The 27,136-nt window shown below is 32.2% G+C and overlaps 1 protein-coding gene across 4 annotated transcripts in view; it reads right to left on the bottom strand.

The window, feature by feature from the left end:
• Positions 1 to 16,650: 16,650 nt before the first annotated feature.
• Positions 16,651 to 27,136, bottom strand: part of LOC106464983 (Kv channel-interacting protein 4-like) — an 87,051-nt gene continuing 76,565 nt past the window's right edge. For 2 of the 4 annotated variants that reach the window (XM_022392799.1, XM_013925163.2), the window contains exons 5-6: positions 22,703 to 22,765; positions 16,651 to 20,346 (exon numbers count right to left, since the gene is read on the bottom strand). In XM_022392799.1, coding sequence (XP_022248507.1) covers positions 20,299 to 20,346; positions 22,703 to 22,765 — 111 coding nt within the window. In that variant the 3' untranslated portion in view covers positions 16,651 to 20,298. Of the gene's footprint in view, positions 20,347 to 22,702; positions 22,766 to 24,039; positions 24,324 to 24,822; positions 24,900 to 27,136 lie in introns of those variants that run through there. The other 2 variants (XM_022392800.1, XM_022392801.1) reach the window with 2 other exon arrangements.

Here is a 27,136-nt window from a genome sequence, read left to right as displayed (position 1 = left end):
ACTCTCCCAAAAGCCAAAGTTATAATTAGTTATTCAATGTTAATTTCAGCTAATTGCTTATAGTGGAAAGTTTGGTAACCTCATTCCATTAAGCGTTTTTCCGTTTTCTAAACTAACTGTATCAGATCTTTAGTTTGAAGCTTTGGTTTGGAGGGAGAGTAAAAATGGTTCTTTCATTTACGTCGTTAATAGTACAAGTACTCTATTTGTTTGAAGTTAAGCACAAAGCTGCAAAATGGGCTATCTGTGCTCTGCCCACCACAGGTATCGAAACCCGGTTTTTAGCGTTGTAAGTCCGCAGACAAACCGCTGTGCCATTGGAGGGCGACTCTATTTGTAGGGTGGCTTAGATATTTTATATGATAGTACAGGTTCCATATTAGATTTCTTAATAGAGTGATGCAAAAATCAGAACATCAGGAAGTTCGTGTTCTATTTTTCGTATTATGATTAACTTGCACTTCATCAGATTCTCTACGGTACAAACTGTTATAAATAAACATTCTGATGTGAGATGGTCTAGGAACAGATGTGTTGATTATGCCTAAACGCCTAAATGACGCATAATATTAAGTAGGAAGTTAAATAAACTTAAAGCCTCATTTGTTTCTTTCACTGTGTATATAAGTTAAAAATATTTCATTCTTAAATATACACCTCTCATATTTCAATAAATACCTTGTTAGTATGAGTTATTCTTTAATTAGAATATTCAACTAATTCTTGCACTATTAACGTTTTCTTCATGGCATTATTTTATTAATATATTTTTAATATTAAAGTCATGTGTAAGGATTTCGCCTTTAGTATATGTTACCTTCTTCTTATAACTTAGGTCGCATTTCTTCCTGGACGTAAGATACATAAAAATTAATCTCAGGTGTTTTCCCTCTGGTTGTTTTCTTCTTAGTAAAACAATTTGTTCTCTTCATAAACAACGTCATATGTGGGGAAATGACGAAGAGTTCCTAGAAAAAGAATATAGCGTTTTCCAACATATGACATTGTTTATGAGATGTCTTGATTTCATAACGTTTTCCTTACATATACATAAAATTCAGCGAATACTTACTTACATATATATGTATGTATGTATATATGCATAATATTTTCAACCTTTCTCGACAAATTTAAACTACGGCACTGAAACAGTATTATACAGAATAAAAACATAATTATGCGGGATAAGCACTTCTGAAAACATAGAACCCATATCTTCTCTTTCAAGAGAAACAGAAGGTAATAGTGAAGAAATAATAGAGGAATATGGAAAATTAGTTTAAATTTTCATTAATTATTTAATTAATTATTAATTACTCATTTCAAAAATGTTTTTGTAAAATAACTTTGTAATAGGGTTTGGCTACAATAAAAATGTAAATACATTTTAAAAGTAACATGTGACAGAAATAATTGTTGGTTTGCTACTTTTACTTAAGTAAATGGTTATGGAAAAATTAATCTGTAAGGAGAAGTGTTTCTTATAGTCATCATTTTCTTGTTTAACTTTTACTTTTATTGAAAAACAAAATCAACATCGTTTGTAGTTATAAATTAACCTATCATGGCTAGGAATTTGAACTTGTAGAAATATTTTCTCTAAATCAGTTTAAACTATAAGGAAGTTTAAGCGTCACCAATCAGTCAGTATGCTACAAGATGAAACTGAAGGATTTCTAATGTAAACAACAAACTAACGATGCTTCTAAATATTAAGTTAGTTATGTTGCTATGTCGTTTGTTTTATTTAGTTAGACAGCTAACTCTTTTAATGGAAAACTCTGATATCACAACAATAAAAAGTTCTCAAGGTCAAAATAACACATTTAATAAATTTGAAATATAACTACAACGATAACATGCTACAAGATGACACATAATAGTTGAACCAGACTCAGGCTATAAGATAAACTGTGAACATTACATGCAAAGGTAAGAATTTAAGGACAAGCTGTTGACTGGTTATTCCCATTCCGTTCAACAGTTTAAAATTATTGATGGTCATACCTGAATCTTGAGGTCTCTTTGAACCGAGTTATGAGATTGACTGCCATTGTTGTAACATCCTATAGCTAAATGTATTTAGCGGTGCCACGTCTGGAACTGTAGACCCTTTGATCCACATCCTATCGTTTAGCTATACGCCAAACCCTGAAACAAACAAACAAAAAATAAACGTTTAAACACAAAAATAAGCAATACGAGCGAAATCACTAGGTTTGAAACATATAGTGTCATAGAATTATGAGTACTTAATATTTCGCTAAATATTATATATATCACACCTCTATACCCATCACAGCAAAACAAGTACAATTTAATCACCTCCACATTTTAACTTGGAGGTAAGGATGTTTCACTCATCACACATGTATATAAGACCCCGCATAACTTATATCTTGAGAATATATATAAGTGATAAATAAATAAAGCTTAGGGAGTACAAGAAGGCTATTTATAGCTTATATCTTGAGAATATATATAAGTGATAAATAAATAAAGCTTGGGGAGTACAAGAAGGCTGCTCCCCAGTGGCACAGCGGTATGTCTGCGACTTATAACGCTAGAAACCTGGTTTAGATACCCGTGGTGGGCAGAGCACAGATAGCCTTTATGTCGCTTTGTGCTTAATTATTAATAAATAAACAAAACAAGAAGGCTAGTGCAAGCGAGACGGTGAGCGTACAAAATAATTAGGTAATACACATAATACTTGTTGTAGTTAAAACGTGGACCGTCATAGCACAGAAAGGATGTGCTTGAAACGTAATGTAAGATGAAACCGAAAAGTCGTGAAAAACAATAAATATAAATACAAATTTTTGTATGCGATCATGAATGGATATTATAAAAAACTGCAGTTTATATTTATAAAGAAATACGGCTAAAACTAAGAGAAAGAGATTATTAAAATAATCATCAGATAAATAATCCAGTCGATGAATTTAAACTATTCATTTATTTGCCTACACATCACATTATTTCTTTTTTATCAAATCATATGATTAATTATGTTTTTGGTTGTTGTTAAGCAGAAATCTACATAATTGGATATCTGTGCTCTGCCCACAATAAGCAAATGATATGAAATTTCAGGTTTTATCGACCAAACACTAATTTTCGGGGTAACAGTTTGGTTTAGGATTATCATTAGGAAAACAAATAGGTATTTTGAAATCTTCGTTTGTTTATCTGTGGTATAGGCAACTGTAGGCTATCAAAATAAACTACTCACAGTCGAATTGTTCATTATAATAACAAGTGTAAATTAATGTAAATAAAATAATAGGAAGTAGGAATGGGAGCACCAAAAAGTAAGGAAACAAGGTAGGAATGGATGGTATAACATTATAACAATTGATGGTTTTTGACACAGTGCAACCTCAAAGTGATCATTCAAACTAAATGAAAGGTACATATAGCTCAATGTTTCTGTTGTAGACTTTGTTTCAGCAATCAAATACAGATACATGTATGTAATGAAATTACGTGACTCTAACAAAATGCATGACACCTTAACGGGGTGTCTGATGTGAGATAGAAAGCTCCAATAGTCATACTTTGCTTATGGGAGACGTTATAGCTATCTGACTGGTAAGGAGTGGGCCAAAATAATATTATCAAAACCAATGATTTTTTAAAATTGTAAAATTGTTTGAGTATTTAGAACGGATTAGCTACTGATAAAACTCAATTCAACACTATAATTGGATCAAAGTTCAAAGTAAAGCACGATGACCACACCCACTTTGAGGTTGCACTCTGTCAAAAACCACCCAGTGCTGTAATGATATCTTGCTCGTTCCTATCTTGTTTCCTTATTTTTGATTCCTACTTCCTGATTTTTTATTTAATTTTTTTATGCTTTTCTCATAGCTTTTTATACTAAGTCTTTAGAGTGACAGGGCTATAGGCCTATCCTTCTCGTAGCTTTTCCTAGAGCTATCTCTCGACATTTCTTGGCTTTTGCTGATATCTTTGCTATAGTTTTTCTTCCATTAAGCCAGAGTGACAGCCTTTTCTTTGGCTGGATTAATGTCTAAGGCTTGTTTCGCATATTCAGCATTACTCTTTCTAACCTTATACCTATTCCTGCAGTAATGCTCTCTTCAACGAGACAAAGATTTTTCAAGGTTATCAACATAAGATTTTCTCATTTTGTTTCCTTGAAAGGCACATTTTAAAAATCGTATTGTTACAAGTACAACCTTAGATGTCAATAGGTCACACTGAGTTTTAAAGCAATGCAAATTAAAGTATACAACATATTTTTCTTGTTTTCAGTCTAGAGTGCTAGAGCAAAGCCATGTCAGACTTTGCCAGTGGTATAGATCGCCCTCACGTCTTATGCACCGATTGCTATGACAGATTTGCATTGTCCAACACAAAACCCTCGAGTCAAATGTATAGAACTGAAAACTTCGCTTTCAAATGTTAGGTCATAGCTAGATCTAGAGAATCTATGTACTTCACGTTTTATAAAATTTATTATCTAGCTGATAGAGCTGCAGGCTGATCACGTAGCTCATGCGCATAAGCAACACGTGAAATGAAGGAGGGTTGTTACATGACAACTCACTGAGCGTGCTCATAATCATAGAATTTGGCTACTAGTATATTTTTAGCTTGTTAGTAGTGTTGCAAAATGGTTATTGTTATTACTTGTCATTGTCAAGGTTATAAGTACAGGTAAGAAAAACGATTTTAGCCAAGGTAGTGTATTCAATCTTATGCATTTATATTTGTATAATCAGTGACAAATTTGTAACTTTGTGAAATTTTTGTTTTTACTCTACCGATTTTTTCAAGTGTTTTGTCACTCTGCAGTTGGATTGTTTACTACTCAACAGTGTGTGTAAATTGCTTATCAAGTTTTGTTTACATACTGTTTGCAGTGTGTGTGTGTGTGATTTTAATTTATATTGCGCGTAATGCACATCTGGCCCATTCCTACTTATGATATATATAATTACAATGCTAATACTGCTTATGCAGACGTAATTCAGGTTTCGTAGTCTACCATTTAAATGAAAATAAAATGTATAGCATCATTCTACTCATTTTTTAAATATTGCTTGCTATAGTTTATCTCTTAAAAATGCATGATGGTATTGTTAGGTATTGCAGTTTTATAATTTAACGTCAAAGTACTTTGGTGCCAAAGCTATAAAAATGGTGTGATACTGCTCAATTGTATATTTTAGTACTCTTTTTTTTCCGTCAGCTGAAGCTGGACTTTATTAGTCCGAAAGCTCGTGCCATTTAAGTGTTTATAAGGTACAATTTAAATATAATGTATTTGGTTTTATTGGTGCTTTTTAGAAGGTAGGAGGTTTTATATTTTATTATTAATTATTACATATTTTGTGTTCTTATTTATTAATTCATTTTACTGTAAGCAATAAGTTAAGTTATGTGGGTGATAGCTTAGTTAGTAGCAAAATTCATATTATATTTAAAATTTTCTCAAAACAAAGACATTTCATAAGTCGTTAAACATAGATATGGTGCATCATTATTAATTCTTTTTAGAAATGCGAAAAACTACACTTAAAATCTTCTTAGAATCAACTATATTCATATTTTCTAAATGAATGTAAACGGTTAAAAGTTTTTACTCGTTTCTTAATTTTAAGGTTTCTATCCCGCAATTTAGGTATTCAAGACAGTATTATAAAACTCAGAAAATACTTATTAGTTTTGAAATTAGACAAAAGAACCAGTTACTTAAATCTCTAGTTAGACAATCTAGTTATTTAAACTGCCAGATTTCGTACCCTTGAAACATTTTATTCGGTTGCAAAACGATAAAATTTTGAAGAAGATCAAAAGCAAACAACTGGATAAACTTAATAATTTGGGACGACAGTTAGGTAATTTTTCTTTGTAAAAAACCCATGATGAAGTGATATTTAATTAGTCTAAATATATGTTAAATGATGTTGAGAAAAAGGATTTGGCTCGCGGTCTAAAATTTTATAGACTTCACAGTTTGAAAAGTTTTGCAAATACTGTCACATCAATATATTTGGAACCATTAAGGGTAATTTTTCAATAATGTTTGAACTGAAATTAGTGGTTTAGCTTTGACTACTTTTAATAATTATAACAATGATTACAAACACTTCTTAAATTTATGTTAAGAAGAATCTGAAGCTCAAAAAATATCGGTAAAAATGATAGTATAGTTATTTCTAAATCAAATAAAGGGAAGGGTACTGTTATTCTAGATAAAAATGATTACATAAGAAAAGCAGAAGAAATTCTAAATTTTAAAAAGTTGTGAAATTACAGTATGACTCTGTTGCTAAAAGGGAATCTCAATTGCAAGGATATTTGCTATAACTGAAGAAAAATATTATTCTTAATGAAGGACGGTATTAGAATATCAAACCATTAAGGAGTCATTCAGGAATTTTCTATGAATTGCCAAAAGTTCACAAAGCAGTATATCCCTGCGACAGATAGTATCCAATATTGAAACTCATAATCATGCTTTGGCCAGTTTTTTGGTAGAAGTTTTAAAGAAATTCACCAAAAATGAATACACTTTAAAAGATAGCTTTGATTTCTGTCACGCAATTCAACAACTGAAGTTTGAAAGTAGCATTAATTGTGCCAGCTTTGACATCGAATCACTGTATGCTAATACACCATTAGAAGAGACTATACAGAAGACGACTGATTTGATTTACAACGACAATTCAAAGGAAGAAAGCATTCCAAAATCTTTTTTTTTAATTAATCAATTTTGCTACTCAAGAGTCTCATTTCATTTTGAATGAAAAGTTATATGATCAAATGTATAGTGTTGCCATGGGTTCAAGATTGCCACCATCTCTTGCTAACTTGTTTTTTGTGTTTCTACGAAAAACAATGGTTGGAAAATTGCTTATAAGAGGTTAAACCATTCTACTATCGTATCTATGTAGATGACGCCTATCACAGGTGTGTGAATGACACTTATCACAAATGTGTAGATGACGCCTATCACAGGTGTGTGAATGACACTTATCACAAATGTGTAGATGACACCTGTCACAGGTGTGTGAATGACACCTATCACAGATATGTGTATGACACCTATCACAACTGTTTGGATGACACCTATAACAGGTATGTGGATGACACATATTACAGATGAGTGGATGACACATATTAGATATATGTGGATAACACCTATCACAGGTATGTGGATGACACATATTACAGATGTGTAGATGACACCTATCACAGGTATGTGGATGACACCTATCACAAGTATATGGACGACACCTATCACAGGTATGTGGAAGACACTTTCACTACTTTTTAAAACTCTGATTAGGTCTCCAATATCTGAATAGTAGACATAACAATATGAAGTTTAGTGTAGAAAATGAGGAGGATCATTAGCTTCAGTTCTTGTTCACTACTTCATAATAACAATGGATAATTTAAATATGAACTGTACCACAAGAAACTTTTACACGATTGTATTTTAGCTTTACATGTTTCATTCCTACTATATTTCAAGATAATTTAGTTAAAATACTTTTTTTGCCGTGCTTATGAGATATCTAGCACATATGATGGTTCACATAAATAACTTATGAATATCAAATAATTCTTGGGTAGCTTTTCTCGATACAATACTTCGTTATTATTTAAAGAAGCGAGATGTTGCTACATACTGCATTTATGATATGCCTAAAAACCCTTTGGTTATTTGTTCAACTTATATGAATAAATACTCTTTGATCATTAAGAATAAACTGAAAAATGTTATTTGTAGGGTATATCCACAGATACAGCGGAGGAGTATTTTTAAACGTAATTGTCGCCTTAGTTCTTTCTTTAAACTCAAAAACCAAATTCCAACTTTGCAATCTTCCTTTGTTGTTTTATGTTTATTGTCTCAACTATCAGCAGGAATATTTTGGTTCCTTTAAAAGAAAATTACTAACACGTATGTAAGAACATGCTAACCTAAGGTTACCAGTTTAGTCTTATACTTGTCTTATGTACTTGTACAAACTATGGATGAATATGACGTTCCCGTCCTTTTTAATTTGCTTGTTGAAGATCTTGGCCAGAGCTAATGAAGAACACACCTCCGAATAAAGAAGAATTTACTGACACATAAACCGAGGCCCGAAATATCAAAGTTCTACTTTCCGCTAGTATTGCTAGGGACAGCTACACACACACGCACTTATTAGACGTTTTCAAACACTGTACTGGTCGATCAATAATTCCAATTTATGCTTTTATATTGTAAAAAAGCTTGTTGAAATAATGTTTAATTCAAAGTATCATTTGAGTATTTTTCAGTTCCTTCCTCAGAACCATAATATTTACAGTGTCTTCCAAAAGTTTTCACCCACCCCCCCACCCCGTGCTGGTAATCAATTTTAGTTATTTTCTTCTTGTGAAAGACATAACTCAAATGGCCAAAAATAGCTATTGTATTAATCTGAGACCAGTTTCTAATGATTACAAAGAACAAAGGGTCGTTTTGGATAACCCTCGACAAGCTTTGCACAGTATGATGGAGATATTTTTGCCCACTCCTGCTTACAGATATCCTCCAGCTTTTGTAAGTTGGAAGGATGTCTTCGATGCACAGCAATTTTCAAGTCTCTCCACAGATTTTCGAGTGGATTTAGGTTTGGGCTTTGGCTTGGCCAGTCAAGGACTCTAATTTTGTTTCTCCGAATCCATTCTTGGGTTGCCTTTGATCTGTGTTTGGGATCATTGTCCTGTTGAAATGTGAACCTTTGACCGAGTTTCAGTTTTTCAGCTGACTTCTTCAGGTTTAACTCCAACATCTGTGTATATTTTGCACTGTCCATGATCCCTTGAATGCATACAAGTTCTCCAGTGCCAGCGTCAGAAAAAAACATCCCCACAGTATTATGGACCCACCACCATGCTTGACGTTTGGGATTGTATTTACCGGGTCATGGGCAGTGTTGAGTTTCCTCCATACATACCATTTGTCATTTAACCCATATAGTTCTATTTTGGTCTCATCTGACCATAAAACTTTCTGCCACATTGTTGTATGGTTATTGAAATGTCCATTCGCGATTTAAGATGCATCTTAGTCAGTAATGGTTTGTTTCTTGCCACCTTACCATACAAGCCTTTTTTGTGTAAGGTACGTGATATTGTCGAGGTGTGTACAGTAACTCCACTTGCTGCTACTAAAGTCTGCAGGTCATTCAGTGCCACTGTTGGCTTGACAGTTGCTTCTCTGATGATTTTTCTGCTTGTTCAACAACAGACTTTCTTAGAGCAGCCTGATCTTGGCAAGGTTGAGGCAGTGTGACACACTTTTCATTTCTTCACAACCGATTTTACATTACTTAATGGTAAATTGAAAACCTCTAAAATTGATTTATAGCCTTCTCCGGAAATGTGCTTCTGAACAATCTTCTTCCTTAGGTCTGTAGAGAGTTATTTTCTCATCATTCTCAATATGTAACAGTAAACCAAATTTTAACTTTCAAAATACTCTGGTCAAATTAATGCTGATGGCTGTATATGACCTAAAGTATTTTTTTTTTCACATTGATCTATAACATACTTTGGCATCTGTTAGAGTTGTACAGAGCCACTTGTATGTAGTTTAGCAGTGTAGTGACGTAAAGTTAAATCAACGATGGGAAAGCTGAGGGGGAGAGAAGACTTTTGCAACATTTATTTTCAAGATTTTATTATGTTATATCACTAAATTGGGTAACAATGCACCTTTATTCCTTGTAATCTTTTGAAACTGGTCTGAGATTAATATAATAAATATTTTTTGCCATTTGAGTTGTCTTTCACAGAAAATACCTAAAATGTATCACCAGCACAGGGGTGAACACTTTTGCAAGGCACTGTAAGTGCCCTGAAATGGGTGATCCTTTTAGAGATTTGTGTTTTGGTAACTTTGTAAACTCTGCTTTCTCAGTGACTAAAAGATTCGATGTTTCGACTTCTTTTATGGTTACTTTCAAATAAGAATCGCTAAAATATGCGTAACATTAAATAACATGTATTTTATATCCTTGAAAATTATGTAATATATATGTAGTGTCTTCAAAATGAAGAACTGTCTTTCTGGCCCTTTTACTGATATTCGATTGTTAGTAAAATTCCAGAAAGATGGTATTGTATTATTTTCCCTGGCGTTTTTACTGGTTACAGTAAGTCGGTTTTTAGTAAAATTCCAGAAAGATGGTATTGTATTATTTTCCTTGGCGTTTTTACTGGTTACAGTAAAAGTCGATTGATAACAATTAACATTCATGAAAAACGATTTTGTATTCTCTTCCCTAGCGTTTTCACTGGCCATAGTAAAAGTTGGCTGATAACAACTTTCTTGAAAGATGGTTTTACATTTTCGTCCTTCGTGCTGTTACTAGTTACAATAAAAGTCGATTGGTAATAACAATCCTGAAAGACGGTTTGTCGATGAAAAGTTTAGTGTTTTTTTAACTATATGAAACGCTATCCATTTTTCAATCTATATTAATTTAGAAAATCTTCAGTTTTTTAAATGTGTAAAATATAATCTCTGCAGACTGTAAGAGTGGCAAAAAACAACAACAATAACAAACAAACAAAAAAAAAGAACAACAACACAAGTTTTAAGTCATTTTTAATTTTGGTATGCTTATACCAACATTAGTGAAATGAAAAAGAAATCATTAATTTGTGTGTGACTAAGATACATATATCACTGGGCTAAAACTGTTTATTTTTATTAGAACCTGCAATAGTACCTGACTTGGTCTATGTGTTCTGGATTTTAATTGCATAAGTAAAGCAATTGGTAAAAGTGAAAACATTAACATGCCCGGTAAGAAATAATACAGCATATAATTTAAATGCCCAAAAAGTAAGGTTTAATTCTGATAGACAAGTTTGTAGATGTATTGAGTTTACAATAAAATTTATAATTTACTGTTTCGTTGTGGACATAAACTTTACGCTATAACTATCGTCGTATATACGGTACCGCAGAAAAAGAGAGACCCAAAGAACGTCCACTGCCTTGCTTCTTCCACCGTTGTGACACTGGACGAAATTGCCTTCCTCGTACATTTTGAGCTCTAGATTAGCCGCAGTCTGCCATTCATCTTTGGATATTTTATCTATTCTGGAAATATTCTACAAAGTTTCTGTCAGAGATTTCCGTATGTCTGGAAGGTGGACAATTTCCGGACTCTCGTGTGGACTTTCTATGAAACGGAACATGATAGGTCCCATAGAAGTGTACGTTAGGAGAACGATGAAGAGTAAGATGTGAATGAACCATTTTTTAGAGAAATCGTTTAGCCGTTCTGCTATGGTGACGCCTGCAGACATAGTTTTATCTCCTAATTCGTAGAATTTCCCGGGGTCAATAAGCCAAATTTGAGGCGTGAATTCAGGACCCGTAGAGGTAGATCGGGATGTAGTATACTGCACTCTGTTCCCCACCAGCTAACCATTGAGGTCGAACCATAGTTATATACGAAGAATCTGCCATTGCTACTAACGTTTTCAAGCCATTAATGAAGAATAAATTAAACTATTTAACGACAGTGTCACGGAGCACTTGAGCATCAGACAAGAACCAAAAGGATATCGTTTGTGAAAAAAAAATCCTGGAAACGCAACTTCTATCTACATGAACAGTGCTGAATAAGATGCACAAGTCTCCCTGTCTACGAAACTAGCTGGCAAGACATGGTGTATGACCATATAATAACTTTTTTTTAAAACCTTTGGTATGGCGTATAATTCATTTGCTTCAAACCTCAGGCTAAGACAATAGTATTAGATATGTTACAGCAGGACTTGGATCGACCATAGCCACCAGGACTTGGATCGACCATAGCCACGAACAAGAAGTTTATCATATAGACTGTACGGTAGTACTTGCTATTATGAAAACAATTATTTCATATATTCACACCTTCATTTTTGAATAGTTGTCATTTTAATATTCATTATTAAAGGTAACGCCGTCCAGATATTCTAAAACTGTACCCTATTTAACAGTTACCTTGAAGACGGTCCACTATTGCTCCTCTTTAAGAAATAACATCTTGGAAAGATTTTCAACACACACACAACTTACTTTGATAGTGCCAAGGCATATTTTGCAGACACTTATGTCAGTTAACTTTATGAATAACCATTTAAGCGACGTCGCCAGAACTCGCGAATTCTGTAAGTGCAGAATCAGCGTTTATAAAATCTTGAGTAGAACTTGTGGAAGTTGTATGATGTTAGGGAAGTTGTGATTGATTTGTGCTTGTTTTATAATTCTTCGAGGAGACTGTTATAAAAGCAAAGCTGTGTGGCTCCACTGGATGAATGAAACATTCTGTTCTCGTTTCTCCTAGACAACCTTGGTTTTCCACCCCTTTTCTTATTTAACTCTTAACATTTACAACATCAAGCACCGGCAGCAAACTTTTAATAAAAGACCAGTAGATTTCGAAATAGCGTAACAAATTTAATTACCGCTAACATATTCGATTTTACTTGTTTTTGTTGAAAAAAACTCTGACGTTTACCAGAACAGAATAACAAGTATTTATTACTTCAAGGCTTCATTTTTGTGGATGTCCGAGTAAAACCTTTTAAACTGATGGAGTCTTAATTCAATCTTTCTTACAGATTTTAACGCGTATCTGTTCGTAGAATGTCCGCCCTGAGAATTATTTTTATCTATGGCATAGAGAGGTGAAGCAGAAAATCTTATACTAAACGTGTCGTCTATCGATAGTGTAATTTTAAACTGATAAACAAATATTCTATTTGGCTAGCTTTCTCTTTAAAAACATTCAAACACAAAACAATAAGTAGGGAGTCCTTATTCGACATAACATCGAGCGACCATTTGCCGAGATGTGTATTTTACATATCATCTTGTAATTCATGAGTGCTTACATCTAGAACGATGATATTACGTAGTAGTGGAAATAATTATTAACACAGTAACAAAATGGTCATAAAACTATTACGGGATTGCTACTCCTCTATTGTATGAAACGAGGTGTACCAGAATACAGTCACGCATTGATAGTTACTCTATGACTAGATGTCACCCATTCAATCAGATAGTGCCACAGGAAGTCAACGTGTTGATTCCAAGGTTTTATAATTTTCTTTTAAAACAAATAATGAATCTGATCATGTAAATCAATTAACGTTCACATTTCTTTTGTTTTCTAATGTACTGCAATTCCTAGTTTTTCTTGTCCTTAGAATATCACATCATAGGTAGGTAATCTCATCCTACGATTAGTTGCTACTACGCATTTTTCCATCATGGATCTAGCTGGACTGTTGATAGATGAAATAGCCCAAAGCTATAACTTCCGACTAACTCAGAAACTATCTGACATAACAACTATAAAAATATTTGTGTATTAAATAAATCTCGATTAGTAACAACCGTTATTTGGATCATTGTAGTGTTTGGATTAATAACCATTTAATAAAACATGTGAAATTTAACGCTACGATACCAAATGTTAAGAAATGAAGCTTATTATCTTCTAAGTTTGCTATTGTCGATCTCTGCGTGTCAGATTTCAAAGGATGTTTTCCAGGCATGAAATAAATAATTGAGTAGATAGGTGTGAAAATCTTAAGTAGAACCATCTGCGCTAAGAAACAATTCACTCTATGAAAATGTTGTTACATATATTTTATTATATGAAGTTGAAATACAATAATTTAAGTCTGATTAGTTATATGACAGTATTATACAGTCTTTTCATTTTAGTAAGCTTTCTTCAATAGATTCTGGCTCGTAACATAAGCTTAAATTCATTGTTTTCTATTTCTAGCACTGCTTTTACCATGATATAACTTATTTAAATCAGTGACTCCCTTTGATAAATAGCAAAGTAAAATGTTCCCAGAGAATTATTCTTAAAAACCTAAAATGCGTTAAAATTATTATACATAAAGGAAATGGAAATTTCATAAAATCATCCTATAAGGACAAGCGCTGTCAAATTTTTTTTGGCAAGGAATGCTTACTTCAGTTTAAAGGTTATAATGTATTTTAACATTAAGAGAGAAAGATGTTCGAGTTGTGTTTTGATATTAAGACAGAATAAGAACATAATTAGATATTATTTCAGATTATTTGACGAATAGAACAACATACTTTTTCTCAAGTCAAATGAGTCAAAAAGAGTTCCAAGAATTTCAGTGTGAGTGCCGTCAGATTTGATCAGTGGTAGAATCTTCTCAAAATAGATTTTATTCATTCTTGGAGTATTACTATAAATTATGTTATATTTAGTTAGAGGTAAAGTCTTCTCAAGTTCGATTTATTAATTCCAAGAATTTCACTATGAGTGCCGTCAGATTTGATTAGTGGTAGAATCTTCTCAAAGTAAATTTTATTCATTCCAGGAGATTGACTATGGGTGAGGTTACATTTGGTTAATAGTAGAGTCTTCTCACATCAGATTTTCTGTATTATTAGAGCTTAACTATGTATAATGGCAGATTTGATATTATAGGGGTGGTATATGTTTAGTGCAAATGCTATATATTTTTTTTCCTGACGTGTTTTAAAGTCGGTATCACATGAGAAACAAAGAAGTGGCTAGTATAGTAAGTTACAGAAATGTATAAATACTAACATCCGTTTTTTTTTCTTTTTACTGACGTGTTTTAAAGTCGGTATCACATGAGAAACAAAGAAGTGGCTAGTATAGTAAGTTACAGAAATGTATAAATACTAACATCCGTTTTTTTTTTTACTGACAAACTCAATAAAATTAAGTTTAAAACACAAAAGGTTCAGATAATTTTATTAAACCAATTGTTAAAAATCTGTGGTATCAGTAAAACGTTATTAATGTGATTTACTCAATTCTTTCATTCGTCCTTTATATTAAAGGATATTGGTATCTTTCGTGCTATTCAATTTACGTATGTACACGCATACGTAACGTTCTATAAGCTTAAAACTTCCTTCGTGTAGGTAGTGAAAATAAAGCTACTTCGTAGTGTCGTAGAAATAGTAACTAATTACGCTTTGAGCTTATACCATTTTGTAAACTTTTTTTTTTTTGCCTACTAGTCTTTTAGGAAAATTCGATATGGAATATGTGACTATTCAGCTGTGTTTTTAACATACAAAACAAGGTTGTATGTTTTTTGTTTTTTTAAATTGCGAAAAGAAAACTGATCTTCGTTCAAGTTGCTTTGTCATAGTTCACTACATACCTTGTGCTCCTGGTATTGGTTATTCTTTAAATGTTTGTAGCACAGTAAGCTGTATTATTTTTTGTTGGTTTTACTTTGAAATGTGATTGTCCTTTTTTGTATTTGATGTTTCATAAACTTAGCTAATATCTCAAAATCTAGGGCCTTTGAGATTTACAATTTTAAACTTCTGTTTGGTTTGTAAATCCAAACATAATTTAAATAAGTATTTTAAGGAAATACTACTATGCATTTTTGCCCAATAAATCAAATTTGTAAGTTATTCATTAAACAAGTATTCATTGTGCATATATCTGAAATTTTTCAATGCAATGTTTCACTAGACAACCAACCAGTGATGAAGTACCTTTAAACGGATGAATTTTCTTACTCAAACAAGATAACCCATTCCGTACTTTTCCTTTTACATTTAATTTAGAAGGGACCATCTTAAATGCAAATATTTATATCTTACTCTTTTAACACACTTTTGAAACCTGAGGTTATACTCTTGATCCCGTAGAAACAGGTCTTTATTTGATGCTAACGGGTCGCATTTTATATGTAATTTCTAGTTGAACCATTCAGGTCATATCATAAAAAAATAGATTAGAATTGTTTTTTCAACGTGCGTCACTTTCACCAGGCAAATTATTACACAACAAACTATTCTTTTTCTTAATTATTTTTATTAGTGAATGAAGTAAGTCTTTCAGTTCTCAGCTTCGAATTAAATAGTCAAATATCAAAAAAGATAATACTTTTACAACATATGCTTTAGGAATTACTTATGTATCGTTGGTTAAAGCTTAAGGCCTTGAAAATGTGTAATTTTCAAATTCCAGAACTTTGTAACAAAGATAATGAAAAGAAAATAGTTACACAAAAACTGCTCCTCAATAGTCCAGATAAAAGAACAACAGATTTGATGACAAAGTAAAACACATGTTGAATGTTATGTATTCGTAATATTAATATTAAAATTATGGTCGAAATGTAACTTATGACAAACTATGACCTGCCTGTTTTTGACTGCGTTCTTATACTTATTCTAAAAGTATATAACATGTTAAATTATAATTTGCTCTAAGTTAAATTACAGAGAAATCAATTTTAGAAGCAACATTATTGTAAAGTAAAGCATATGAAACAACCAAAATATAAGTGAGATATTTTGTTAAGAATCAGAATTAGTTGTTTATACTTTACGCTTTCAAATTATATATTCAAAAAGAATAGATCATCAACCAGCACATTATTTTTATATTAGTTAGTCTACCATCTTTTCATTTGGAGACGAACTTTGACTGGCACTTAATTCTAGGGTATTACCTGAACAATAGGTTAAACTTATATATTACATTATTGAGATTCTTAAATTTTAAATGCACACACACACACACAAATATGTGACATCATTATGCAAATAAAATTGAAAAAATGTGATTAACAAATATTTAATGAAATTTTTCATTTTGGGAAATTGCATTTAAAAAAATCACTTTAACCATCTTTACAAACAACTACATTTTTTATGCACTCGACGAGTTCATTAAGCACAGCATGGCAAAAACATGCAGAATTTAAAATAAATAAATATTATTCCATATCGAAGTCTTGCCTTCTCCTGTGGTATAATTTCGTGACAGATAAAACAAAAACTGTGCCGGCACGCAGTTGACGTTATATTATCTAAAATGCCACCTTAACGCCTGATATGTAAATTCTAACTTGAAAGGAGGAACGCATTTTTTTTATAATAACCTGCATTGTATCACTTAAAAATAAATTCTACACCACAATGTAAAATACTACAGTTTTATGAACTATCCTACCAAATGCTTTAGAAAAACAAACAAAAGAAAACAACGCTAGTGGTAGACTTGGAACTTCATTTGATCGTGGAATGCTTCGACCAAAATTCGATACAAACAAATAAGATTTCGCATCATATTAGCCTAAACGTTTTTGTAGTGTAATATTCAGATTATACTTGTTATATTTTGATTCTTTGTCAATTGACTTACTTTCTATTTGTAGTTTGCATGTGTTCGCTTATTTTAAGAACTGCAGCTCAATTTGCATATTATTATACAAGTTTAGAAAGCTTGTATTATTACGTTTTACCTCACATATTTGTAATATTTATCACATCCTTGTTTTTGCAATCCTAAAGTTGCTACCTCTGGTCATAACTCATTCCTAAATATTGTATTCATAAGTCAAGATATTACAGTCCGATAATTTACTACACCTAACAACGGCATACGGTCCATCTGAACTGCTATGGTACCAGGTATAATTATACATTTATTTTATTACTACCGCACTAGAACTTTGAAGTAGGCGATGACCTAAACAGCCTATTTAAGAGAACTGGAAAACTGTAAACTAGTGTACCTATACTGTTACTAGACACCAATTACTTTATCAAATAATTATGAGACCGAATCTAAACTTACTGTATTGCCTATTTCACATTTAGTAATTGTGTAACCTGGTTCACACCTAGACAATATTTATCTTGTCTCTTGTTTCCATGCCTGTTTCACACCTACAGAAGCTATCTTGTCTAGCATTTCTTCACCCATTTCAAATCCACACACCAGTAATATTGTAACGTTTCTGTGATACCTAATTCACGCTTAGGCCTATCTCACATTACACTTGGATAAATTATCTTGTTTACATTCTCCCTAACTGTGTCACACCTAGAATATAATGATCTTGTCTGATGTTTTTATATTAACACCTATTTCGTACCTAAACAAAATAAATCTCCTTTAATATTACCTTTACCTGATTCGCACCTAGACAGTGGCCATCTTGACTACGAATTCTCCGTTTCGAACCTAGAAATTAATTATTTGTCCATTGTTTCTCTAGATGCATTATTCACACCTAGACATTAAATATATTGCCCATTGTTTCTCTAAATATTTTATTTATACCTAGACATTAATTATTTTGTCTATCGTTTCTCTAAATATTATATTTACACCTACACAAAATGTAATTTTTAGCACTTGTGTGCCCGCTTCGAATCATGTTTAGCGTTGCTCTACCTAAGTAACACTAAACTGTTTACATATATACCTTATCCATGGTTTCTCTCTTCCTGTTTCACTTCTGAGCAATTGTTATCTTGCGTTACTTTACCTGATCTACACCTAAACTATATGTACGGTTTCTCTTTTCCTGCTTCATCCCTAGACATTGATTATCTTGCGTAGCGTTGCCCGGATTGTTTTATGACTAAACAAGGATTATCATGTCTATAGATGTCTTACATCTTAACAAAAGGTTTCTCTTCTTGTACCACACCGTAATCTTGTCTAGTGTTTTTCTAGCCGATTCTCACCTTGGTATTGTCTATATAAGTGATTATCAAACTTTTCTGTCCGCGGAACCCTTCGCATCCAGTTTCCCCTCCTTCAACATTTTTGTAGTCGGATATACCAGTGTTGACTATATTGTTTTAGTACGGTCGCGTTATTCATTTCTGTAAATAATTTTTGAGGGAACTTTTTTCTTTAAACTACTTATAGGCTCACAGGTTACGTTACGTAGCCATCCCTCTTGTGGGTGAGGCTTCCAGTTTGAGAAACAATGGTCTATAGCACCACCAGAACATCATCTGCCTAAAGATGTGAATTATTGCACATCTTAGACCAGTGAGGTTGTTGATTCCCGAATAACATACGTTATACCAACATTTCTCTTTACCAAAATTAAAACTAATCATTTCGCATTGAACCAATGCTTTACCTTTAACTTAGAATCAGGAAACTATCAACCCATCGAATGTTGTTTTATCTAGTTCTTCATTTATAACAGCTATCCTGAAAGACTACCCTATGATCATGTCAACATACAACGTGTCGTACAACTAGACATCATCTATGCTGTCCGCTGCACAACTGAGTTACTAGATTACAAGCATACATAAAATAGTATATTAAGTAATATAATTACAGTTAGAGTATGAATTATCATGTTATTAATTGTGCGTGCACACACACACAAAATACACTAACTGACTAGTAGATATGTTTGAGGTTTTAAGTAACTTGGCTATGCTCTTAAGGTCATAGCTAACAGATTTTCCAATTTTGTGCTTATTGGTATGAGATAGACAAAATTCGATATTTATCTACATTATCATTAAATACTCTAACCATCAAACTTCTGGTAACTTGTTTTCATCAGTAAACATTTATAGAGAAAGATTAAACTACATGTACCTTTTGAGTTCAAAGAAAGTATATGCCTGTCGGTAAAATATTTCTAAAAATTACCAGTTTGTGGGAAAAAGATTGAACTTACTGAAGACTCTGTTAAAACTTATTCGAGTCCTACTACTTGAAAGTAGATATATTCACAGAAATAATAATTTTCTTCTTCTTATTTTTTAATGAAAAAATTCTTCTAGAACATCTTAGTTCACATTACACATTTACAAGAAACTGATGTTGAAATTGTTTAAGATTTAAACCGTAAAGAAGATTCCAAAGAAGAAATCCTTCAGAGAAATCTAGCTTAACAAATTGAAATTGTTAGATAAGTTTTATTTTATTTTCACATAAAATAATGTGAAGGTCTTGGAAGATCAAAAACTTTAAACATTGAGCTCGCTCCTTCTAGAAGGTTTCCAATACATTTCATTCATTTTTGAAGCACGTTTTCTTCGACAGATATATGTTGGTTTACTTTGCTACACCTCAACGAAGATAATCACTCTCGTTCTTGAGCTCATGTGTTCGAATGACTGTTATTCACCAGCCACCGGAAGTGACGTCATACAGTAGAAAATATGGTGTACAATGAATGAGTCACAACACTGAAAAGGTGCCCATTGCTTGGCACTTGGGAGGTGGATCAATAGAAAAGTATCGGCAAACAATACATCTAAAGGAAAATTTCAGGAAATAATCCCAGTCTATCACGATGGGGACGTTGTTGCAGTTTGAGAGGTGGCACAAAGGTCAACAGCATCAAAAGTAGCTTTTTCAATAAGGCAAATGATAAGTTCACGCTTTTGGAGTCTTTTCTTTTATACTTTACTTGATACGTGTTGGCATTTAAGTCTTCCCACTAACATCACAGAGTTGTATTGAAAACGCTCATGGATTTTGTAATATTTTCATCCTAGAAATTCAAGCAATAAAAACAATGAAACGTTTTCTGTGAAAAAAAACCCACCAAAAACTCCAATTCGTACAGACATATTAAACATATTTTAAACAAAATGCACAATGAATTCAGTATGGAATGAAGTGAAATTACGGAAAATCAAACTTATAGGAACTTGAGTACATTTTAAGGCATCTGTAAAAATCTCTTCATACATATAGCTCATCATATACTTGGATAATATAGAGATGTTAACTTGTGCCAGTTATGACAGTCTTAATTTCAACTTGGATAATATAGCGATATCAACTCGTGGCAGTTATGTCAGGCTTAATTTCAACTTGGATAATATAGCGATGTCAACTTGTGTCATTTATAGCAGGCTTAATTTCAACTTGGATAATATAGCGATGTCAACTTGTGTCAGTTTTGACAGGCTTAATTTCAACTTGGATAATACAGCGATTTCAACTTGTGGCAGTTATGACAGGCTTAATTTCAACTTGGATAATATAGCGATGTCAACTTGTGCTAATTGTGACATGCTTAATTTCAACTCACTATTTTTTTTTTCTTTCGACGGAGATACGTCTCATGAGCAAGTAAGTAAAATAAAGTAAAATAAAACGAACGTTAAATTCTAATTTACTTAACTGGCTGTACGAAGCTTAAAAAGATTTAGACCTTCTACTTTCACATACGTTTCATTTGGTTAAAATTTTGGTACTCACACGATGTTGTTTATTCAGCTTATAACTGATACAACGGATCCAGTTTTAACCTTGGCTTTAAAATAAATATTTACTTAAATATCTGTCGTAATGCATTTTTAACGGGTATTTAATTATATACCTTATAAAATATATTCACTCAAAATTTCATGTTCCAAAACGAGCTGCTAAAACAGTAATAATATCAACAAGCTTGATATGTAGAAATTGCTATTCAGTAATATTAGTGCGGAAATAAAGGATGCTTTCGTTAACTAGTTTCAATTTGTAGATACGTAATGAAAAATTAAAACATGTATCGTTTGAACTTTTATTGTGCATCTTAATATAAACCTGTTGTGTGCGGAATAACTGCTTGTAGTTCAAACCTGAAGTACATGTGCTGTGTGTGGAATAACTGCTTGTAGTTCAAACCTGGAGTGTATGGTGTGTGTTGGAATAACTGCTTGTAGTTAAAACCTGAAGTGTATGCTGTGTGTGGAATAACTGCTTGTGGATGTTCTGGATGGACGAAGCCCGAACTTTGTGCTGAGCTCCAGTATCTTTAGTAATTACTGCTTGAGCTGAGAATTAATAACATGAATAATAACTGTTTGGGTTAATTTTAAAAAATCTAAGTGATAACCGTTTGTACTGACCTTAACATATTAATCTACAAACGCTTGAGTTGACCTTAGGCAAACTGAATGATAATCATTTGTCTAATATTTAATATGTAAAATGAAATTATTTGAGCATAGATTAACACGTGTGAATTATTAACGCTTTAACCGACTCCTTATGCACTTTAAGATAACCGCTTGTGTAACATTTAATATGATCAGTGATAATTGTTTAAGCTAACAAATAGCATGTTAAACAACACATTGTACGATGACTGCTTGATTAACCTGCGTAATAGTTAGGGATAACAGCTGGCCTTAAATATGTTCAGTGATAATCGTTTATTATAGTATCCAGCTTCGACTGTCACAATATTAGTCGAGCAAAATATAATGAATGAAACTTCAGATGAATAAAACAGAGCAGAACTACGTCTAGTATTCATCAAAGACAGATTTCCTTTTAGTAATTTGAAGGATATATTTTTGAGAATATACAAAATGAAAAATATTTGAAGAATTTGTAATTCTAATCATAACTTAATTTAATTGTTTCTGTACTGATTTTTGACTACATATTAGGTCTAAACTAACTTTTTCGCCGTGAAAGAGTATGAAAGTTTATGTGTTGTGAATCAGTAAAACCCACTTGTAGTTTATTCTATTTTCATGATGATATAATAAAGTTAACAAATTTTGATTTACATGTTAATTGAGAATTTCTTTTCCTCATTAGGTTATTAGTGACGAGTAAAGGACTTTATATCAAGTTCTGCAAATTGGATGTGTATAGTCTTTTTTTTATTTCTGGTTTTCATTTCTGATAATAATGTTATTGTTTTATAAAATGTTTATTTTAGTATGTTAAACTTCTAAGTACTTACGAAAGTTTGATGGAGTTAATAAATTTTTAAAATACAAATAACTAGCGTTTACTATGTATATTTACTGTTATTAAGAAAATTACGCATCCCTGCACACTGTAACTAAAGAAGTTAGGTCCTAATGAAATGATAAAAAAATAGAAGCTTTGTTTACCTGAGTACAGGAGTCTAAAAATTCGTCAAATGTTACAATGCCATCTTTGTTCAGGTCCAGTTTCTAGAATGAATTACGTTCGAAGTTTTAAGAAAAGTAACGCATTTAAAACATAAAATAAATAACATTTATGATTATCTAATTAGTAACTGCAATTAACATAGTAACTCCTATTTAAGAAATACCAGTAAAAATCAATAAAAAATCAGTAGCCTAAAAACAATATAGTTAAAAACCAGCCGGAAGATATATATTTATGCATTTTAAGAAAACCAGAGAGAGAGATGGAAGTAAAGAAAGTAAAGATAATTATACGTATTGTTATGAACTACGAATAGAAATGTAAAGTAAGCTCGGTAAATAACATATTTAACATGTAATATGTTCCCTTAAATAAAACCACCTCATTATGCTTATAAATCGTTGTTTGTCAATTTACTATTATATTAACAACTTTTGCTTCCACACACAAATACATATTTACTTCGCCCAACATATTGAACACTTTCGATTGAGAAGCTAATACTGATCTTAATTTCAATAAAAAAGGCAATTAAAACTTTCAGGTGACAACAGGGCTTATGGTGTAAAAGTTTGAGCTGCTGCTTTCTGCTGACAGAATAAAAGTTTAAATTACAGCGTAATATTTAAATTGACGATTTTTAATGGGATGGGTACAAATAACTTTATACGCAGCCTTCTAAGTCGGATAGATAATTAAATATAATACTGAATATGCAAATACGTTCGCAAAGTCAACTTGAAACCAGCGACTATTGGTTTATTGTGGAATAAAAATATATCAACTGATCAAAGTTTCAACTTTAGATATAACCAATAGATGGAAGCACTAGACACCATACCCACGGGTGTTATATTGCAAATAATATATTTACTCATCTTTAATACTTTTCATAAGCCATTTTCTCATAATCATTTCATTATATTACAGAATGCATAAAAAGTTACTATAGTTAGGACTCGTGCCCTTTAGAAGAGATATTCTAGACTAAAAAAAAACTGCTTCAGCGTGTTATTTTTTTGTAAATTTCAATTATAAACCGTATTTTATCTTATCATAAAATTTCCTTTTTAAGACTCAAACATGCTATAAATATAAGATAAAAAATCAATTAACAGAAAACTTATGATTTTACTTTGAAACATGGTTCTTAGAAAAGTCTAAAATGCAGGTTGCACAACAGAGAATGGTAAATGAACATTGATGTGAATAAAAACAATTCTTTCAACAAGGATTTTAGATGACATGTCCATGTAAACAGAAATGACAACGCAAACCAAGCGTTTTAAAGCTGATGTAATTGAGAATAAGTTCAATTTACAATAACATTACAAGTGACATGAACTTCTTTTACATTACTAAATAATATACTACATACGTTAAAGCACTTATAAGATGAAAAAAGACAGAATAACGCAAAAGAAGCAGCAGTACCGACGTATAGATATGTGAACATGTGAGTGGAAAATAGTTAAACGTTTTAAGTCAACAATAATTTTCTACGGTGATATTCTGGTTCAGTATTATGTGAATTTGTCTGCTGACAGAAGGAAAGAAGCAAGAGACAAAATTTAAGGTTGACTATAAGCTGCCTCCTGTCTGGAAAAAGAAAAAATATACCAACGTAAACATTATATATTTGAAACATAAATGTAGGATGCAAAAAAAAAACCAAACATTATTTAGAAAAATAAGCTTTAAAACTGAAATAGAGATAAAATAAGCATTTGACATCAATTTGAGAAGTAAACAAATGAAGAAATTGCGTTGGTGTAAAGTAAAATACACAAGAAGAAAGATAACACTGAATATATATTTCTATTAGGTAATTACAGAGCACATCTGCACAAGAATTTTTCTGAGAGCTTTTAAGATTACTCCTTAAGTCTGGATCTTGATCTTTGTGAGTATTTCTCTTGGACAACTTTCAATATTCCATTTGTTCTGTTGGCCAAGTGTTTAGTTTACCCAAGTATACAGAGATTAAACCCAGTTGTTCAAAGATTCGTCAAACGGTATTTTCAAGTTTTATAAAAACGAAATAATAACAGGTTCAAGTTATATATAATGTTTTATTTCAATCTTCCAGGAACTATCAATCATATAAACATGTAATGACCTCTCGTTTCTCCTTCTCAAGGGTAAATTTACCGGAAATCATTGGGACGAAGAAAGCTATAAAAATACAAATCACACTTAAATTGCTGTAACTGAGGGCTACTAAATTGCGCCACATATACTCTGCCTGATAATAAACCTCCTTGAGCCGGTTTTCAGAAATCAGAAACTCTCATTAATGACATCTCGCTAAAGTAACGAAAATTTTTAAAATACATCGGAAAGAGAAATATTACAAAATTTATTATGTGGGATTTACGATTTGGGACACAGTTAGAGAGTAATGATATTTTAATCGTATCTCACGGGATTTTTAACAACAATATTCCTTTTTATATAAAATACACAAATCATACACAATTTACTTTCACTTTTAGGATTATTCTATATTATAGTAATATAGTAAGTGTTCAAGACTTACTTTATGTACTTAGTTTCATGTACAACTATCAACGGAAGAGATTCGTGGAGCGGTCACATTGTCAGTTGAAGTCATGCTAATCATGAATGTAATTGATCTTATGTTTCCGTGATATCATAGTAATGGAGTCAATGACCATATGATAATAAAGATAATATATATTTTGTAATTAAAATAAAACCGACCCCCTTTTCACAAGCCTTCTAGCAGACAATGCTCACCAAAGAAAAACAAAAACAGAAAAGGTGGTGTTTGCTGGACACACAGTGAAGGTCACATATCAATACACACACATGTATATAGATATATAACAGGACACCACGCTGCTCACATACTGCAATAATACAAAAAATACTTAACTGACAAAATTATTTCTCTGATTGCTTTCTTGTTTAAAAATTTTAGCTCAAAAGAAAGGCAGCTAATAAATGGGGCTTGGTGGCTAGGGAATTCGACTCGCAATCTGTGTGGGCGCGGGTTTGAATTTTGGCACTGAACATGTTCGCCCTTTGAGCAGTGGATGCATTATAATATGACGGTCACTTCCACTTTTCTTTAGTAAAAGAGTAGCCCAAGAATTGGAGGTGGGTAGTCTATTACTTCTAAATTAGAGACCACTAACGTTGGTAGCCCTCGAATAACTTTGTATGAAATTCAACAAACAAATGAACAATAGAATCCACTGACAACTTTTCGGCTACACTTATCTGATAGAATACTGGGATCTGACAGCTGCGAATCTGAAATTTCGGAACCACTGTACGAGCACACTGATCACTAGGTCACACCTGGCCTCGACGAAGAAGACTAACAAAAATTTCATACTGAATTCATTTTAATACCTGAATACTTTGACTTGGTTTGCAGTTTTCTAGTTTCAACTAAGCTGTTTGACTCTGATTACGAATCTAACTGAAATATTCACAGTGCTACCTCTACTTCAATTATTCACACATTTTTGTGATGATCATGCAACACTTTAAAAACGTAAGTGCTAAGTGTGATAAACAAGTGCCACCCCTAACTCCCCAAGCTCTGGCTTATGTGATTCAACCACAAATAGCACCCCCATACTTGTGCATTATTTGGAGCATTCTACAGCCATAAATTATAATGATGATGGCCATTGTGCCACCTCAGGCTCAGAGTTCTAGGGTCGAAAGTTCATCACTAACTTCATCTTCCTCCTCTCTCAACCACCACACCCTCCTCGTCAAGACTACCATCAACACTAAAGAAACAAGTTCTCAGTATTATTTATTATTATTCAAAATTCAATATTAATCTATGAAAAACATCGTCTTTCTTATTGCGAAATTCTATTCGTTTATTACATTACCTGTCTCAAAAAAAAGTATATTTATTTAAACGTGGAGAGTAAATAATAAGGTTTTGTCATCATCAAAACCTTGTGGAAACGTTGTACATTTGCTGTTATGTTAAACTTATATTAAAGTTTTTCTTCATTACCCATTCAAGCCGTCTCCAGCCATTATTAGTCTCAAAGTGGGTTCCTCGTCATCGAATTTAAATAATACTTTCATTTCCCAAGAGAAGTTGATAATCTTCTCCTCATTTGACCATGTGCGTCTTTAGAGAATGCTACAGAAGAAACTCTCAGAGCGTATTATTAAACGTTAGACAACTTTGTTTCAAATTCTAAACATCTATCTGATACAGCTGACAAGTGGCTATATTTCTATTGATGATCTCGTCTAAGTTATTTGTTTGTTTCTCTTTTTCCGTTTAGAAGATGTTACATCGATTTTTCTAAAATTAATCGCTAAAAGGAAATTATTGGACCTTATTAGAAATATAATAATGGCTGGAGACGGCTTAAATGGGTAATGAAGAAAAACTTTAATATAACTTT

This window comes from Limulus polyphemus, unplaced genomic scaffold (assembly GCF_000517525.1).
Source record: "Limulus polyphemus unplaced genomic scaffold, Limulus_polyphemus-2.1.2 Scaffold1801, whole genome shotgun sequence".
Taxonomy (NCBI): Eukaryota; Metazoa; Arthropoda; class Merostomata; order Xiphosura; family Limulidae; genus Limulus; species Limulus polyphemus.
Note: the sequence above shows the minus strand (reverse complement) of the source record. Positions and strands in the feature narration are given on the sequence as shown.